This window comes from Falco peregrinus, chromosome 3, assembly GCF_023634155.1.
Source record: "Falco peregrinus isolate bFalPer1 chromosome 3, bFalPer1.pri, whole genome shotgun sequence".
Classification (NCBI taxonomy): Eukaryota; Metazoa; Chordata; class Aves; order Falconiformes; family Falconidae; genus Falco; species Falco peregrinus.
The window spans coordinates 93,238,262-93,257,441 of record NC_073723.1 but is presented as its reverse complement, the minus strand read 5'-3'; the positions used below and the strand labels follow the sequence as shown (position 1 = coordinate 93,257,441).

The 19,180-nt window shown below is 43.8% G+C and overlaps 1 protein-coding gene across 5 annotated transcripts in view; it reads left to right on the top strand.

Moving 5' to 3' along the window:
• Window positions 1-19,180, top strand: part of SLC22A23 (solute carrier family 22 member 23) — a 113,736-nt gene that overhangs the window by 19,630 nt on the left and 74,926 nt on the right. For all 5 annotated transcript variants that reach the window (XR_008746253.1, XM_055798427.1, XM_055798426.1 and 2 more), the window contains exon 3: window positions 4,396-4,550. Coding sequence is in view for 4 of the 5 variants with exons in the window: in XM_055798427.1 (XP_055654402.1) it covers window positions 4,396-4,550 (155 nt within the window). In the remaining variant the exon portion in view is untranslated. The remainder of the gene's footprint in view (window positions 1-4,395; window positions 4,551-19,180) is intronic.

Here is a 19,180-nt window from a genome sequence, read left to right as displayed (position 1 = left end):
CTGCAGCTGTGCTGTAATTTGGCTCAAGCATCTGCAGCAAAATGGCATCTTAATTCTTGAATAGTCACTAAAAGTTTTGAGGCAAGTGAGGAATCATGACTTTCCAGTGAAGTAGGGAACATGCATGATGAAATACAGTTGAATTTGATTAAAATACCAAAGTAAAACAGGGCTGTTAACAACACATAGAAAGTATAGTGGGGAAATGAATGAGGGATCTTGCTCAGTTTTCCTGAAAAGGAATCGGTGTGGAGAAAGCAGACTTATTCCCAAGTTAGGAAAATGCTGCTCTAATTGACAAATAAGTCACAAATAAATGAACAACTTGTTGCCAAAGGCACTGGCTTCAAGAGAGAATTGCAGTAAGCAGATTTAATAGCTCTCTGCCACCAAAAGGAGCATCCTGCTCTTCCATCCACTTCTGTCCTCGGTGCATACTTCGCGCTGCTACGTGCGCTTCTTGGATCCCTTTGTGAGCTGCTTAGCTGAGCTAATGCAGCATAAAATTACCCTGATATAAAATTAAGGTAGCTTTTTTCTTTTTCACCTAGTGAGTTTAGGAGAGCTTAAGGAGCACCTAGTCTCCAGCTGTGGTTTGAAGGAGAAAAAGGGTAACTTTGTAGCTGGAGGGAATAGTGACCCCCTTGCTCTTCTGTGGGTGAACGGAAAGGACGTGGTTTGCTGCCACCAAAGCCGGTCCTCAGGCCCCTCTTCAGTCCCCATCGCTGCCATCTGATGTAACAGACTCAGCAGAGGTCCTGTGCTAGATAGTCTTTTTGTCACATCACAGCAGCACGTGGGGCTGGTAAAAGAAGACCTAAGTGGGGTTTACTTTGCTATTTAATCACACCTTGAGTTTCCACTAAGTCAGGGGGTTGTGTGGAGAGATGGATGCAAAGGGTAATGTACCTATAAAAGAAGAAAAAAAGGATGTTAGCCCCAAGCAAGGGCAGGGAAGGCTTAAACAATGTAATGTATAAAAGTATTACAAACTTTCAAAATCTGTTTTCATTTCCCTTATATATGACTCTCCAGTTTAAATAATTAGAAGATGCTTTGGGCTTTTTGTACCATCAGGGGCTTTGCTTTTCCTTCTTGAAAGAAGGCTTTTAAAGCTGTATGTGGCAAAAGCATAGAGTGTATTAGGGTCATTTGCTAAGTAAACTGGGTGGTTTACGTTCCAAATACAGTAGCCATGCATGCTGGGATAGCTCTATAGGAAGAAGGTCTGTAAACATGTTTGGCTGTATGAAGACCATCTGTGTTCAATGCCTGAATAAGTTACTTGTTCAAGAGGCAGAGCACCGCTGGCAATTTTGCCTGCTCTGGACAGAGGCTGTTGAGGTCTCTGTGGAAGCCTTTTCTCCTGGAGCAGGTGGCCTTGGTCATGTAGCATCCAGACAGTAGGTCCCTGCCTCCCATTTGCGCGCTACTGCCCCTGCTTTGCTGCTCTGGTGCTTTTTGGAGCCTTTGTGCCAATTCAAGTCCCAAGACAGAGTGGAAACCTGCAAAAGAACAGCATGGGAAGAACTATTTGATCAGTTTAATCTTCTCAGGGTGGCAAGGTACCTGTGTAGGAGCATGGGAAGAGCAGGTCTTGTTCTCAAACCATTCCCTCTCCCTGTGTGGTGCAACTCTGATGATGTTAGGAATATCTTTTTGATGCATCTGTGTGTCATGCTGTGTGGATTGCAGATTCCTCAAAAGCCTGGGGTTGCTTGTATCCCTAGTTATTTACCTGTGCAGGCAGCATTTAGCAATTGATCTACATAATGTTATGCAGTGTAGGCTGAGACTTCTGTGGCACAGAAATCTCTCTCTGGGATAGTTTGGATGGCAGCAGATCACACCCTGGGGCTGTTTTACCAGGGAGATTGTGTATGGTTTAATTTCTCACAAGCATTTCCATTTACTGTTAGATAATTCTGTCTCCATATAAAAGGCTTTTTTATGCTCTAAGACACCATCCTGTCAAAACACCGAGTGGATCACCAAATACCAGGCTGGTAGCTGCCCTGGAGCTTTGATTGTTGAGGAACGTGCTAAGTGCCTTGGTGAGGAAGGAGTTTTGTGTCTGGGAGGAGGTGCTGGTGATGCCTCTTTCTGGAGGGCTTATCTGGCCTCAGTTGGCTCTCACAGGCCCAGGAGGCTTGCAGATTTCCTGATTCTTCATTAGTAGCAATGATTCATTTACGTAGCTTATATAATGGTAGAAGAAATTCTATGTCCTAATGATGGATAACCTCAGTACAGAGGGTGGGAGGAGGGGAAGAGGGGAATGGAAGTATGCTAACCATGAGGTCTTTTCTAATCAACACCAGGGAATGGCAGGTCAGGCTTGTGATGAGAATTAAGTTCCTAATTCTGAGTGTTTGCATAATGCCTTTCATCTACAAAACACTTCCACAAACACTAATTAGTATGAATTACAGCTTGGTGATTACGAAAATAGGGCTGCAAAAGTCTGCGCAGTTCGCTGATAACAGAACATTCATAGGGGTTTTTTTTCTGTATTCAGGGTTTCGCATGAGGTACTTCCCCTCACTCCCTGCTCAAGTGCTTTGTGTTCCATAAATATAAAACCTGAAGCACGCACACAGCGGTTAACTGCCCTGGTATCCAGCATGTTCCTAGTGCATTGCATGTCACTGAGGCAGTGGTGATGAGTTCCCACGCTGAGCTCAACAGCAGCTTGTCTTCTGGTGGGCTGGGTTTGTATGCTGATCGAGAGCAGTCTGCTTTGACCTTGCTGTCTTCACTTTGCACGGTGGCACATTCTGTTTTAAAAACTTTGAACGGTTAGTGTCAAGAAGTTAAATATTTGAGATGCCCCACAGGTGATGCTACTATTTTCTTTTCAGATGTAAAGCTGTCCTCATGCAAGGAGCCATGACACTGCCTTCTTAGGTGTGACTTTGTCAATCATTGACACTTTTTCACACGTAGTGGTGCACTCTCCCAGTTCCCCAAAATATAAAAAATTATAACAATGTCTCCTTCTCAGCCCTTCACCCCGTATTTTATTGATCTCACTCTATTTTAAGTAAAGCAAAATCCAAAGTTCTAATTGTGAATGCATATATATAATATACTTTATAGCTGCTGGTAACAATCTGCTGAAATATTTGAATAGAAACACTACAGCATGTGAAACTGGACGAAGTTGTGAGATTTAAATGCTCTTTATTGTGCTGACATTCAACCTGATGGCTGGCTTGGAGCTGACAGACTGCTTTGAATGGGTCTGTGAAAGCTGCCTACGAAAAGCAAGTTCATATATTCTTTGTGGAAATGGCATATGGAGCTGACTAAAAGGGATCCTCAGTTCCACTGGAAAACTTGTGGGAGTTGACAAGTTGAAAAATTTTGGAAATCTCCACATAATGATCCCAATTATTGTTTAAAAATAGCAGTGTGCTCTGGTGCTTCATATCATTCTTGCACGGGAAGAGGGGGAGAAAGGGGAATTATAAACACTAAGCATGAGAGTAAGATGTAAAAATCTCATGTTCCTTTGACATCAAGCCCAAGCTCTGCAGCAGGTGCCTCCCCAAGTTTGGTGGCAGCGTAACTCTTCCTCCTCGTCAGCAGTGTACCAACACGTGCAACTACAGGTTGCAGCTGCAAAGCCTGCCTGCGAAGGAGCAGTGCAGATCCTCACGCCCCTGTTGCCAGCACTCATTTTTGGAGCGGTTTCTTCCTCACCCTCCAGTCGGGCTGGTTTTGTGGATCCCTGTGGCTGCTGTGGGGATACAAGGTGGAGGGACAGTTTTCTTGTGAGTGCAACTAACGGCTGCCTAAGGCTCAGTGAAGTGACGTGAGCCCTGTTTTGTGCTTGGTCCGTGTCTGTTAGGCTTGCCCTCAACAATAAGGCCAAGAAAAATAGTTTTTTGAGCCAGCTCCTCTTGCAGATGGGGCTGAAAAGCACGTGTCTGTTGGGAAGAGGAGATCTTTGCAGCGAGTTTTGTGGCTGTAAGCTATAGAGAAATAATATACCGTGCCATATAACATATAGTACCATAGACTCTCTCATGCTACTACTGAAAACTCTTGACAAGTTGCTTGTAATCTCCAAGGGACTTGTTTACGGCCTTACAGTAGTTCCTAGATGTTTACTTGTTCATCTTTGCTGCTTCGAAAATGATGGTTAAATCAAGCAGTAATACAATGTGCTGTCCCTGCTTAATCCCATCTGAAAGGAATGTGTCAATGCAAAGCTGGCTGAGAAATCCGGGTTTTAGTAAGCAGGAAAAAAATAATGAGAAGAATTTAAAATGGATGGCAATATTTGGAAGGGATTGCATGACTTTTTCACCTCTTTGCCAGCTGTAACGATCTAGCTTTATGTCCATCCTGGCTTTTTAACACTGTTTCTTCATACTTCCTTATTTTTAGGGTTGGTCGACGGCCCGTACTGCTCTTCTCTGTCATATTCATTTTGATATTTGGATTGACTGTGGCACTCTCCGTGAACGTGACCATGTTCAGCACACTCAGGTTTTTTGAGGGGTTTTGCCTGGCTGGAATAGTCCTCTCCCTGTACGCACTGCGTGAGTATGCCTTCATCGCCCATCCAAATTATTGATACGTGGTTTGCTGTTCTCTGGCTTCCTGCTTTCATCCAGACAGATGAAACCTGAATCCTATGGACTGAAAAAGCTTTAGCCTGAGTTTTGTTAAGGAGTTAGAGGTTTTGCAGCTGTCTCTCTAAGTTGCTACAGAGTAATCTGTGAAGCTGTTTGAGAGCTCATTTTAGGAGTTATAAGAGTTATGTAAAGGAGTTATATATATGTAAGAGTTATATATAAGAGTTTGCTTGTTGTCGTTTAAACCTAGAAGTCATCTATGTCATAGCTATAATGTGTAATGGGAGTGGATTTCACCTTGCAGTATTGAGCTTGATAGGAGACTCCCCACTTTTACTGTCTCTAGCAGTATGTACTTGGCACTTTTTCAGAAATTCCTGTTATTTGCAGCAAGAGATCCTGTGTCCCTACCTCAGGACTGTAAAGTACGGCAAAAATATGTGAGAAGAGCCTGAAGTAATTTTATCAGGGATTGGGTTTTTTTTTTTGGAGGGTGGTGGTGGTGTTGCTTTTTGTCTGTTACATGGAAGAAAAAAATAACTGTAAAGAAACTTGAGGGAAAGCTTGTAAGGAGTGTTTATATTTTCATATCTAGGGTGATGTGTAAACTTGTAGCTAAAACATTTGAAAACCCCTTTTGGAGGCCTTGCCTTTGGAGAGTACATGTGTGATGCCACCAGCTTAATCTGTGTCCCTTGGATATGCTCCAGAGAGCTCTGTCTGCTGCTTCCTTGGCTACTTGTAATTAACAGCTTCCTTGGCTACTTGTAATTAACAGAGTACTGTACCACCTGAGGAAAACACAAAATTGCCCACTCTTTATTATGGCTCTGGAATAGTATTAACTATACCCTGGAAGTTGCTGTACATATGTTCATAAATTTTTATTTACTGCCTGTTGTAGATGGTATCCAACCCATTGAGACTTAGCACAGAATCCTTACTCTACATGGAGTGTTTTATAGTATTAAGTTCCACAGTTTTGGTTTTGGTCTGCAGCAAAGGGAAAGAAGTCCCGCTAGGTTATATGAGACTTTGTTCTGTATCGCACTTCTTCATTATAGCTGATATGGTACCTGAGATACATATTTTTATCTTCTCTTGCTTTTGGTGAAAAATCTCCAGTGAGAATTTTTCACCAAAAACCCAAAAGTACCACTGAAGACATTACACTTGTATTGGGAAGCTGTGGGAGGAGGCTTCAGCCGTTACCAGTATGACATTCAGCTGGAAATTTGGAAATTAGGCTTGTTGGGATTTTTGACAGCCCAATGCAGCTTGTTAGTTTTTCTTGGTTAGTGGTTTGTTCTTTATTTATTAAAATAATACATTATTTAAAATATTTTTTAAAAAAATTATTATTATGGACCTTTTGAAATTAGAGGGAAAGAGTGTATGATCACCTTAGGTCAAGTGTATGTGTCACCTTGGGTCAGACAGTAGCATGCCATTCCAAGGCTTTCATTCAGCAAAAGGGAGATCCTGGTTAGTTCATGCCCTGCTTGATCCAGGGCAAGGATTTGAGTCTGATTTACACACATATGCGTACCCTGATAATTAGCGTTTGCTATCACCACTGCTGTCTGGAAAGACATTGCGGGAGTAGAGTGACTATCTCTGAGTAGGAGTAGGAGAGATCTCTGTGAGATTAGCTGCAGCCTGTAGATAGGTGTACTTGTGTGGAAGTAAGAAAATGTGAAAGATGCAGCCCCTGCACCTCTTGTAAATCTTCTGACCCTTCTGGCTGGGGAGGTGAGGGGAAGGGTTTTCCTGTATTAAATATTTTCATTTAAACAAACAAAAAAGGCTGTCATCTTGGTGCAGAGCAACAGGAGAGGATTAATCTGTCAAGTCTTAAGAGAATGGGAGTAGCAGGGGTTTTTATGTGGTGATGTTGGTTTTGATTTCAGTACTCCTAATTTGTTAGCCCTTCTCTCAATTTAGATTTACTGTCTTTCCCTTTCTGCTGGAGTCTGTAGCATGCCACTGCATTCCTTTGGAGTCTTATTCCATTTCATAGCCCCTCTTCCCTTTCTCTTCATGGCCTTCATTTCTTCCCCTGGAGGTTTGTTGCCCCTGAATTCCCAGCTGGCTGCCCTGAGAAAAACAATAGAAACTGGAAAGTTTGATCTGCCAGACAGTCATTAGCTGAAGTTTTCAAAGCTACTGTGCAGAAGCGACTGTATACAGGCTTGCATAGCCTGCAAAGGTAATTAGCCTGCCACAGGGATCCTTTTACACTGTGTTGAGCTTGCTAGTTGTGCTTGGATTTATGGCCTGCCTAAGGGAAATTGTCAATAGCAGTCCTGGATGCTTTGGGAGCGGGAAGAAGCACCGAAGTGCTGTTTTTAAAACGCAGAGTTGCCAAGGTTGAGTTGTCCACACCATTCAAACTGCACTCTTAATAGCCTAATGCTGTTTTCCCACCTGTCTGCCCTAAGGTGCAGAGCGAGCCGGGGGATGAGCCTTGCCTTCTGTGGAGGGACAGCACTGAGCCCAGACCACCTGTGCTTCTCTGCAGGCTTTCCCCAGTGTCGTAGTGAGCTAGCTTCTTGCAGCCTCCAAGTGTAGCCTCTGGCCTGGAGCTGCTTTGGACTTGTCTAGAGAAACCACTTTGGGATGTTGATTTGTTAAACTGAGAAGTTTTCCTGCAGCTGCTGTAGTTTTGTTGGAAAAAGGAGTTTCAGGTGAAATTTCTCATGAACCTGCAGGAAGAGACAGGCTCTGAGCAGGTGATGGTTTTTGCTGCGGAGGGAAGCAGAGGAGAAATGAACCTGGGGCTTTTCCCTCCCAGGTGCTATAGGTCATTGCATCATCTAGGACAGGGGTCCTCAAACTACAGCCAGTGGGCCGGATACGGCCCCCCAGGGTCCTCAATCCAGCCCCTGGTATTTACAGACCACCCCACACACACATACACACACCGGGGGTTGGGTGGGGGAAACGAAGTGGCAGGCAGTCTGCTGCCGCTGCTTGATCTGCGCGCTGGCCCCCCGTTTAAAAAGTTTGAGGATCCCTGATCTAGGAAAACGAAAGGCAGTTTAAACCTTTTGCAGTGAACACACACAGCTTTGAAAGGCTTTTGTTCCATGCTGATATGGAGTGGGGGGAGCTTCTACCGTCTTCCAGAAGCAGTTTTCTGCTTGGTACCAACCTTCGGTGGGTTCCTGTGCTCCTGAGCAGCTGGCACACATCTTGTGTGGTGAGGCACCAGGAAGGTCCTTGGGAAACTCTCCCCACCAGGAGAGCAAAGTGGCTCCCAATATGCCATGCTCAGCAGTCATCTGATACACAGAGCTGGAGCCGTCTGCTGAGATGCTGGTTAGGTCCCCTGCTATGCTTGCTGAGCAGATTTCTGTGGAAATGGTCCACCCCTTGTTGGAGAAGGGTGCTGGGACTGCAGATTAAATTTCCTGGAGAGAGAAATGGTGAAGGGGTGCTAAGGAGCACTCGGGCTGCAGTGGTTGGACAGGGCTGTATGCCCTGCCCAGCAGTTAAATGTAGGAAAGCATATAGATTGAGGGGTTGGAGGACAGGTTGTTTAAGAGAAAGCAAGGGAAAAGCTATTTTTTCTGAGAGTGCGTTTCGCTCCAGTATTTGTTGCTGCATGCATGTCCAGGAAGGAAGGACGGGCATCCTGCCCCTGCTGGCTTGGCACAGTTGGATGCATGGCGCTGTGGCCTTCTGCCCAGCTGAAGAAGAGGAGGTTTGAGTTTACCCATTGGGGTGGAAAGCCCTAAGCTGGTCCTACAAGGGAGTTCCCTTCAGACAGGCCAAGAGGAAGGAGAAGAGGTGTGGGAGCCCTGAGTAGGGACACGTGTGCCTGAGTAATGCTCAGCTGGTGTCTGTGGACTCATACAGAGAGCGAGGTGTGCCACTCACTGCAAAGAGTTCTGCTTGCGGGTTGCAACTCATGTGGGACGAAGTACACTTGGCAAATGTGAAAGTCATGGGAGAAAGCAAATTTGATTATCTCAGGGCAGGGGAGGGCGTTGCTTCTGGGTCACTTCAGTCTCGCTGGGGCATTGCCTTGGCTGTGACCACAGGGCAGCCCTTTCCTGTGTGCTTCTCTAGAAGGCCAGATTCTGCAGCTGACTCAGCACGGGTCCCTTCCTTAGGGCTCGCTTTCATGAGCAGGCACACTGATGCAAGAGCTCTTATGGCTGAGGGCAGCAGTTCCTGCTCCCTCTTCTCTCTTCTCACGTGCTGCTGCCCAGGCCACACTGGTGCCAGCGTCTGCCTAAGCCCTTGCGAGGGACGCTATCCACCTTCCCTCTGGAGAAGGCAATGAGCTGTTGTCCGTGGGATGGACCCTCTGATCTTGTCCCCTCTTCCTTTGGGAGATCTGCTGGGTGTTAAATGAATGAAGAGAAGCAAGGGTTCCCGTCCAGCTGATTGCTTCCTATGCCCTATCTGTCTCCTTCCTGATGTCCGTGCTTTTGTCGCTTTCTGGAGTCAAAACTAGGATGATGGTATTAATTAAACTACTTAAGGGGGAGGAGAGGAGGGGGGAAGAGTTGTATTTTTTCTGGCAAATGCTCCTGGCAGGTTTAATAAGCCTCCTGTTAAAGTGCTGCGTGCCATCATTAACGACTGTACCTGAGCTCAGACAGCACAAGCCATGGTGCGCGTTTGCGCACAATTGCAGGCTGTTCAGCAGTTTCATGGGTGACTGAACTACAGATTATGCTGCAAAATTAGAAAGTCTAGACTTGAATGAACCAGTAAATAGGCTCTGGAAATAGCTTTGCTGAAAGGGAGACAACATCTCAGGTTGGAGTGGGGAGGCAGGGGTGTCCTCCAATACATAGTAGCAGGATGAGTAGGCATGTTGTTTCTCCTTCGCTGTTAGAAGAAAAAAAAGGTAGGAATGCTGTTGAAAATCAGATTGTGTTTCAAAAGCCTGGAGAAGCTTGGCAAAGGCTTCCAGGCTGGCTAAGGTGTCCAGCTGTGATGTATCTTTTTCATTTATAGTTAGGTCAATCCAACCTGTTACTCCTGTAAATTACACAGGCACTGATCTGAGGGAGGCTAAATGTGGCTGCTTAAGATTTTTTATTTTTTTTTTTAAACAGGTATCCTGGAAAGCTGGAGCAGCATGCTAGAAAGCTTGCTCCAGGCTGAAAAATGAGCAAGTGCCAAAACAGAGTGTGGAAGCCTCTGGGTGTTGGGCTGTAGGGATGTTATTTGTAAAATAATTTTGCTTCCAGTCAGGTGTCAGTATAAAGGGTGAGATTTATCTTTCTTTCTTTTTTTCCCCCTTCTTCCCCTCCCTCACAGAAGTGTACGAGGCTGTAAGATCCTGGAGCATCCCAAGTTTATAATTTTCACCTCTCTTGCAGCTGAATGTTCTAAACAATAGAATTGCTTGATTTTTATTCTCCGTTTTCCTCTCCTGACTCTTCAGTAGCAAGCATGGCCCTGGCTAGGCAAGGCAAGCGAAGCACTGGAAACTGCAGGCTCTGAAGTTATTCTGTGTAATCTGAACCAGCTCGATAAATAACTCTGCAAAGCATTCCCAGATCGGAGGATGTGGAAAACATCTGACTCCTTTCCTGTGCATTGACATGTGCGCTAGCTCTGCAGTAACATTCAGTTCTCTCCACTGACAGGTCTGTGATAAGATCAAGGTTGTTAAGCCACCTACCTTCTGTTTATGTAACCAGCCTTTCCTTGCTCTGAGTCACTTGATGCAGATCTAGTAGGAGTGATCGCAGAGGGATCCGCTGAATGGAAAATCTTACTGGATCACCCTAAAGTGACCATTAACTGTTAAACGATACCAAAGCTTCTGTTTAGAGAGGAGTCACAGGCTGTTCTAACATTGAGATGGGATGTGAGTTTCTGGAAACAGCACTTCTGCATTTTTAATAGCTTTGCACAAGACCGGTTGTAAGAAATAATATGCAGTAGGAGCAATCCAGCTGCTCAAAAAAAGGACTATGCCTGCCTTTTATCAGATGCCTGGGGGCTCAATTTATGCAAGAGTGGAAAAGGTTATTGGAATTACAGTGCTCTCCTTATAAGTATAAATCTTCCTTGCTCTACATTGCTTCCCTCAGTACAATCAAATTATGACTCTTCATATAATCTATTGGTCTCTTCCTCCTCAGTACTTTCTTCTGAATTTTCTTCCCTTTTCTGATGGTCAGAGTGGGGATGGACTCTTCTAGGAACACAGTGGACATCACCCTTATTTTAACCCCTACAAACTGTGTTCTAGAGCAGTGGTGCCCTTGAAGCATTGCTAACGTTGTCCTGAATCCTGGGAAAACTGTACCATTTGAGGCAGCACATTTGAAGTTTATACCATCTTAAGGTATGCTGAAGGGGAATAAAAGAAGGATCTTTCTAAGGTTTCTTGGGAGGTTAGAAGATGTTTGGTTAATGCAGAAATTGCGGCAGGATCTAATTTTAATCAGTTTTGCCATTTCAGTTGCTAAAAATCTTGTGTGTTGTCAATGTGACAGAAAGCCCAAGGAATTGATTTTATTTGAGGTATATGCTGTATGACTGGTCAATTGAGAATGCAATAAGATGCAACACTGCAGTTGTTATACTTGTGATGATGACAATCAGATGAGATTAGAGTACACTTGCAATTTCCCCAGCTTAAAATGCAGCTTGCATTTACCATTTAAAGTGTCTGTCTTTTAATTGTTCCAAACCAGCTACAGCAGTTTGGGTGTGCTCAGCATGTGAAATTTTACTTTCTGTCATGCAGATACTTGTAACTGTAACTGTTCAGGATTGTAATGACATTTTTAGGGATTTTTTAAATTATTTTTTTTCTGAGCAATGTCAAATACACTCATAGGTCTACTCATCCCTGTTGCACAGCTAACAGCTTGCTTCCACTGAGAGGAAATGAGAAGGGCTCCTATCTTCCCCTTCCACATTCCTTTGCATTGTCTCAGCTGCTCATACAACCATGTCTTCAAACTACAAGGAAGTGTTTATGATGGGTGTATAGTTAAATCCAGAAAGTTGCCTTTCACTTGCAACTCTGACTTGGCTAAAGTGGTGTTAGTTACTCTTACTGTAAGAGTAAATTGTAAAGTCTGTTTCCCCTGCTGCTCTTTTTTTTTTTTTTTTTTTTCTTCTTTGTTGTAAGACAGCTGCTAAATGGCTTTTCCTCGCTATGCAGATCCAAGCTATTCAGCGTTGTGAAGGAGGGTTGCTGCTAGCCAAAGCTTCACATAACGTGTGCGTGCACATCTGTGCAAGCCCTGTCCAAAGTGACTGATGCTGCTGTCGGGCCGTGGGGGCTCTGTACCTTGCAGAGTCCTCTGGCTGCTGTGTACCAGCACCGGGCACTGCCAGCCTCCCTCCTGGGAGCGGGTCTCAGCAGGATGCCAAGGAGTCCCCCAGCAGGAGGAGAGCATCCCACCACAGCAGTCAGGTCTGCTGCTTCCCACCAGCAGATTAAAGCCTTCCCACTGTGCCCAGTGCCTCAGCTCCAATGACTGCCTGTTTGGGCTGGGAAATGGTTGTGTGCTTTGCAGTTACAGAGGTTTGATATTGCAGCAATGTTGTATCATTGGTGTATGTCTGATACTGTCGTGTGTTCATAGTTAATCCCATGCTTCCATGATCCGAGAGGATGTTGTGTTCTTTTTTTCTCTGACAAATGCGACTGATTCAGAAACAGGCATGTGGACTCTGTTAGTTGTGATTTATTTTTTTATTTTTAGGGCTGGGGGATTTTTTTGCTAGCGGGAAACTTTGTTGCAGAGAGCATCAAAGAGAAGTTGTACATATAAAGCCTATTTTGCTAAGTCTGTTTGCTTACTGAGTTTTAGCTATCCTGTTCCTCGGCCGTGTCTTTACATTTGGCAGAACTTGAAAACTGGATGGACTAGGGTTGGAAATAAGATGGGCAGCAACCAGCTCAGGAGCTGCCCTTAAGGCACTCAGCATAGCTGGGGAAAAAAAATTCAACCCTGTGTTTCTTCCAGTATAGGTAGACTTTTTTTGTGTGCATCTGTTAACTTTCTGCTGCAAGAGGAAGCACACAGAGGTTCATAAATCACCTATGAATGAACAGTGCTTTACTTCCCTTTCCTGCCTGTCCCTACAGGATAGCTTGTCATGAAAATGCAAGCCAAATTATCGCAACAGGATGTACACAGAGGAAAAACCATGTGTATGAAGAAGGTAGATTTAGAAGTTATCTGTAGTGACTTGAATATTCAAGTCCAGCAACAAATGTCAGCACACATTCACATAAATATTTATGTGCCTTTCAAGAGGAACTGTAATTTAACAAGGCTAGCCAAATTCCCATCCCCAGTCACACAGACATGAGTCCTATTTTCTCGCTTACAAATAACATAACCCTGTGGGATTTTTACTAGTTCAAGTTAATTAAATTTCACTCGAAGCATGAAATTTGCAGGCAACTCTTGTTGCAGGATTTCTGCAAATGCATATTATTTAGTCAGATACAATAAAAAGTTCACTCTTGTTTTAATTCTTCATTTTATTTGTTGCCAGTCTACAGAATTCAATCATACATGCTGTTCCAGTACTCATATCACTTCTCTTTATTTTTTAAATAAAACTACTCAAGGTTGCATTGCACATGAAACTGTTGAAGTCATACGCTGCAGTTACTGATGGACCTGAAAGTATGAGCTATGTTTTTGTCTTTTGAGAACATCTGGTCCCTTCTTAAATGAATTGTACATAGACTTAGTAGTTTTTAGAGATAAGTTGAGACGTAAGTGTTTGTTAGTATCTTGAAAACTTGTTTGCTAACATTCTTTGCATTCTGGTTGTGGTGTGAATTGTGAGAGAAGAAATCAGCTTACTGAAGTCTAATGAATGATCCGCAAATCTTTGTGAGCGCTACTCCAGTTCCAGATATGAGTAGTGTGTCTGCTTTAGTCACCCCACACATTCAGTAAGGAGTCTTTCAGCTATAGATGATCTTGAATTTAAGCTTGGTAATAAAACAGGTAATATCTTAGAGAAGAAGGGTGGTTGAAGAAGGCTTGTGGCTTGGAAATGTAGCTGTTGCTTGATGAAGTGTCTGTGCTGAACTGCCAGAGGGAGCATGGTCCAGTATTTGCATCAGAAGTTCCAGACCCTCATTCCTGCACCCCTCTTGGATGCACCAGCATCTCTCTCTTACTGGCTTGTGTTTGGAGGAATTCAGGGCAGACTAACTGTTCTTGTGGCTTCTTCCAGCTTTCTGTCCTAATGCTGTGGCAGAGATCACCTTCTTGTAGAGCAAACTATTAGTTTGTGCACTGATGCCTCGGTGCTCTCCCAAACAGTCGGGCGTTTAAGTGCAAATACATCTCCATCAGTGGCTTACCTCACATATTCAATATATTAGGTTAAGGACATGCATTTCATTCTGCTGCTGTGTATTCTCAGAGGAGAATAATCTCTGGCAGAAGCAGCAGCGGAGCCTGATGTTTGCACATGCCTTGGCCAGCCGAGCACATGAGAAGTGCCACAGTGCAGTGGAAGAGGGCAAGCTCTGCTGGAATGCTGTGCACTTTAATAATTCTGTTAAAAAGCAGACTGCAAGACCTGTGTGCCCTGGTACTAAGCCGTAGGTAGGTTACTTTATGTACCATCTGTTATCCAAACAGTTGAGGCTAATTCCCTGGAGAAATAAGGAGGGTGTTTTCACTGTGAAGCATTCAGTTCAATGGATATTTAAGCACGTGGACCAGGGATCATTGTCTAAAATAAATAAACAAATAAATCCCTGGTGTCTTCTGCTTGATCTGAAACTGCTGTCCAGAGGGAACAACGTGCTGCTCTGCCAGCTCTTTAGGGGCCTTCCTCGCTTCCAGTGCTGCTTCCAGTGTGACTTCACTCCTGTGGTGGCGGGCAGTGTAGCTGCCTCCTGGATATAAGCACTCAGTTTACAGTTTTATAATAAAAAACACACAGGAAGAGGAGTCGATAATGTGGTGAGGCAAAAAGCAATATAATGGAAGAAATGGTTTTTTGTTATAGCAACCAAAAATGGATTGAAGGCAGGGAGGAAAAACAAGAGCAACTTATAAAGATTGTATAATGGTAGAAATAGCTTATGTGGTGAAATTGCAACCAGTGTTCTTAATAAGATCCCATTTTTTTGTTTCATTTATAGCTTTGACTTTGAAATAGGGGTTTTTGCCTGGAACTTGACTGACTTGTTTTTCAAGGCACAAAACCAAGTCTGTGTTTCTAGGAAGCTTGAGGAAAATTAATTAAAAGAGCTTTTGAATTACAGATTCATTAAAAATGTCTCTGCTTTGAAATCTAAACAAATAAAGCAAGCTGCTGTCAATGTTACTCATCTATTGGAAAAAATGGCTGCTCTTGTATCTGTACAGTATAGAAATGCAATTACTGCACTTGAGTGCTTTGGAGTTTGGGCAGGAGAAGCTTTGTACCAACCTTGACTCTACCCGTTTGAGTCTTTTCAGATGTCACGTGTGAGTTTAGAGCTGTGAATCAGCCTGAAGTGTTGTCCTGTTCTGCTGCTTTTTTTTTTTTTCTTTAGTGAAGTCTGGAAGAAAATATGAAAAGTTCAGTCTGCATCTTGTAAACTTTTAACCTGATGGATTTGACTTTTTCAGGAGACAAAATTCACCCTTTTTGACTGAGTATTGCATTTCAATAAAATACTCATTCAGAAAGTGCCTTTTTCCCCTTCCTGACCTGTTCTTTAAGGGTGGTCTTTGGCTGAGTCGGTCCTTTGCTTTGTGTCGGTCCAGGGTCAGTAGCATGTGGCAAAGCTGAGAAAAAGAATAGCCGCTGTGTGACCTAGAGGGAAAATAAAGAAAATAGAATATACAATATGTACCACAGCTGCTGCTTTTCTCTTCCTGCTGCTGAGAGAGAATGTGATAGATATTTTTCTAAAATAAGAAATATGCTTCTATCCAATGAGGAATAATAACAGCAATTAAAGATTTCATATCCTAATTTTTTTGGAATCAAAAACACAGCCAGATGAAGCCAGCAGCTTGTTGTGGTAGCTTGTGTGGATTTGAGTAGCACTGCTGCCTCGGTGCTGTACTTCATTGGGAGTTTTCAGTTTTCAGGTGGGACTTCCATTGGAGATATTGGTGCTTTCTCCTGCCAGGACAGCTCTGTGTTTATTTACCTGTAGTCTTTGTCCCTTCTTCGGCCACCAATGCATGTCCTGCTTGCCCAGTGCCACTCAGCATGGCTCTGCTCACAGCAGTGCGGATGAGATGCCTCACAGAAGCAGCGATGTTGGAGAAATAACCCACCTGGCCATCCAAGCAGGAGAGGGCCTTTTATTTATGTCTATACACAAAGCACATCCTTTCTGCCCTGATTGCTGGGAGTAGTTAAAATCTCAAAACGACAGTGCAGGGACAGGCTGAAGCTTTTGCCCTGCAGGAGAATCTGACAGCAGCTCTGGGACGGCCAAAGCTGACCTGGATCTGCCTGCTCTGGGTCTGCCCGTCCTTCCCTGGCTGGTGCTCCCACCTGCTGCTGGCCCTACAGCGAACTGATACAAGGGTCTAAACCAGGAGAAAACTCTTGGTTTTGTTGTTCGGTTTTAAGTCATTTTCCCCCTCGCCTTTCTCCCTTCAAAAGCGCACCCCAGCGATGGATGAGTGTGGGTGAAGGAGAGCAGGAGTAGGTGACTGAGGAGTTAAGGAGAGAGGAAGGACTGCAAAAGCCATGTTACAAATTCAGCTTGCTGTAGTGCCCTGCTGTAGATGCAGTTTAAGAGCCCTTGTGGCTTGTAGCGTAGATGAATTGATTCTTGCAAGCTTATTGCAGCAGCCTTAGGTCAGGAAATTCTCTTGGTGAAAACAGATCAGGCTGTTACCAGTCACTCCTTTATTCAGTGTGGGTCATTCCAGTACATGGGATTTAAAACTTTGTTCCTGCAGGCTTTTTAAAGATCAGACAGTGTTTAATTGCATCTTGGTACGGATGGTAGGTCTAGTACGTTTAGAAACCTATGCCTTGGACAGGTTGATATTTCCTTTCAGGATAGCTGTCTTTGAAGCAGTAGCAGATGGAAGTTCTTCCACCACTTCTAGGCACTGACTAACTTGTCTTGGAGAAGAGTGTATAAACTGGCAGTAGAGAAAAGGATTCTTAAAAATAATTTATAGAGATCTGTATGGCTTTAATTTTATTTACTTCAGCTTTCAGAGTGAGGATACCAGCCTTGGATTTGTTTAAAACTTCTGAAGCTCAGTTGGAGAACCAAATACGATCAGGTTTTGGCTATGCGATCTCTGCTTTTCTGTCTGGCTTCTCTTAGCAGCATCGAGATTAATGAATAAATGAAGTATCCAGTCTGCTGATGACAACGAATAATCTGTGACTCGGAGTAAAACATCCTGATCGTGGACTTGGCAGCCCATGATCAATCCTGAACCTTCAGGAGCAGAAAGGCAGATCATCTATCTGGTATTACAGTGCTGGAAAGACCCGATTTCTTTGAAAAGGTCATTTTGTTGCTGTTCCATCGGTCTTGCTTCAGTAAATTTTACCCTTTAAGGAGACTAGATTTTAGTTTTGACTTTGGGATAAAAAAGGTTTAGGGCTTGAACTGAGGGGCAGAGTTCACAATGTTTGTGTCTAGGATAAAGATGCTGAAAGATGTTTTCTGCACTGAATTGTCTGATGAGCTCGTATGACCTTGATCATCTACTCAGACCATTTGCAGAATCTTTGGGATTGTCATGGTGTTCAGTGTTTTGATTGGTTTTTTAATTTCTGCTTGCTTAATTAATTTCTGATTGATACTTAGGTGGCTACCTGAGAATGTCTGACTACAGGATGTCCATGTCTATTTTAAAATATTATACTGTGTAAAATAAGAAAACACAAAGGGAAGTTTCTGGATTTACGTGTTTAAGCTTCAGCTGTGTCTCCCGTTTCTTTTATTATAGATGGTAGTGCTGAAAAGAGTGAGTTTTACTTTTCTCAGCACTGGAAGGGAATAGTGCTTGTTCTTTGGAAAAGACATCTGTGAGAAAGGTACACTACAATGCTTGCTAATATATTAAAAGAATTCACTAAGATTTTAACTATTTATATGAAAACAAATTTGTCCTGATGACGGTGAATTGGGAATACTGGTCTGCAAAGTATTATGCACAATCCTAATGTCAAATAATATAATTTTAGTTACAGTAGTATCTTAAATTTAAATAACAAGGTTAAATGCCAAACCAAACATTCTTTAAGTTTAGGGGGTTTTATACTGCATTGTAGTTATACTTGTATACTGTATAATTGGTATGAAATGGTACTGTTCGGATGTAAACCTTGAGACCATTTCAAGACAGGCATTCGGTGTAAAATACATTCGATTTAATCTCATTTAAAAGAGAAGTATAAAACTTCCATTTTCTGTTTGTTCTGCAAGCTGGCAGATCAGGACAGGAATAGGATGTGGCTGGCGAAGCTGTCTCGTGTTGTCTGTACCTGGAGAGGTCTGTCTTTGGAGAGGCTGTCAGTGCCGTGAGGGTCTGGTGGAGCTGCTGCCTATGTGCCCGACACCCAGTCCTCCCAGTACTGGTGTTTTCCTGGTGGTCTTTAAGGAAAGATTTTTCTGCATGGGAACTGTGATCTTGGTAAGATACTGAGGTACAGTAATTACTGGATATAGCGTTCCCATTTTGTGGTCACTGTGCAGGAGAACTGTGTTTGCACTCTCACGACTGCACGTGACTCCCAAGGTGAATCCTGGAGGAATCGCCCAGCAGCTCCTGCTGCCGGGAGGAGCAGCCCTGCTCACCTGCATCCCTCTCTTTCTGCTGGCTTTGACATTTGTCTCACTCTCTTCAGCCACTTAATCCAGCCAACAAACAATTTACTCTGCTGAGCTGATTTTCTGCTCTTCTATTGAAATAGCCAATTAGGGGGCAAACAGATGCAAATGTCAAACATAAATGTCAGGGGAGGTGAGAATGCAGGAAGGTGGGCTTTGCTGATGGGGTGGCAGACTGCATGCTGCCCAGCGCTGTCTTGTGAAAATCCGAAAGCATAGTTGTGGCCCTCGAACAGCACAGCCCGTTTGAAGTTCCTGCGACGTGTTGCTGCCTCCTGAATTTTTCTAATTTCACTGGTTTGGTAGCTGTGCTCAAAATCAGCTGTGCCCAGGTGATGTGGCTTAAACAAAAAAATTCAAAAGTACCTCTTGGAGTGATACTCCCAGCCCACCACCGCCAGTTGCTCTGCTCTGTCGTTGAACAAATCCACCTTAGGATTGTTGCGTGATTGCAACAGCGGTGGGACTGATACAGATGAGGGAGTCATAACCTGCAGCGTGCTCTTTCCTCCTCACACCACATCGTCCATGTGCATTCGTGACGAGCTGTACATAGATGAGTTTCTCATGTACGGCAGAGCACGCTTCAGATGAAGCAAAGTCAAAAGGGAAGAAATCAGGGCATCGTCCTGTGAGGAAAACTGAATTCTTGAAGTATAAATTTTTCTAGTGGAAGCATGCAAACTTGTCTGACATGGCTACAGTCCTTGGACCCCAAGGAAGTTAAAGAAATGACGAGTGAGGAATAGTGCATATGTGGCTTCCAGCTGAGCTGGCCACCCTCCCATGGAAAGGTCAGGGAGGGGAAGAAACT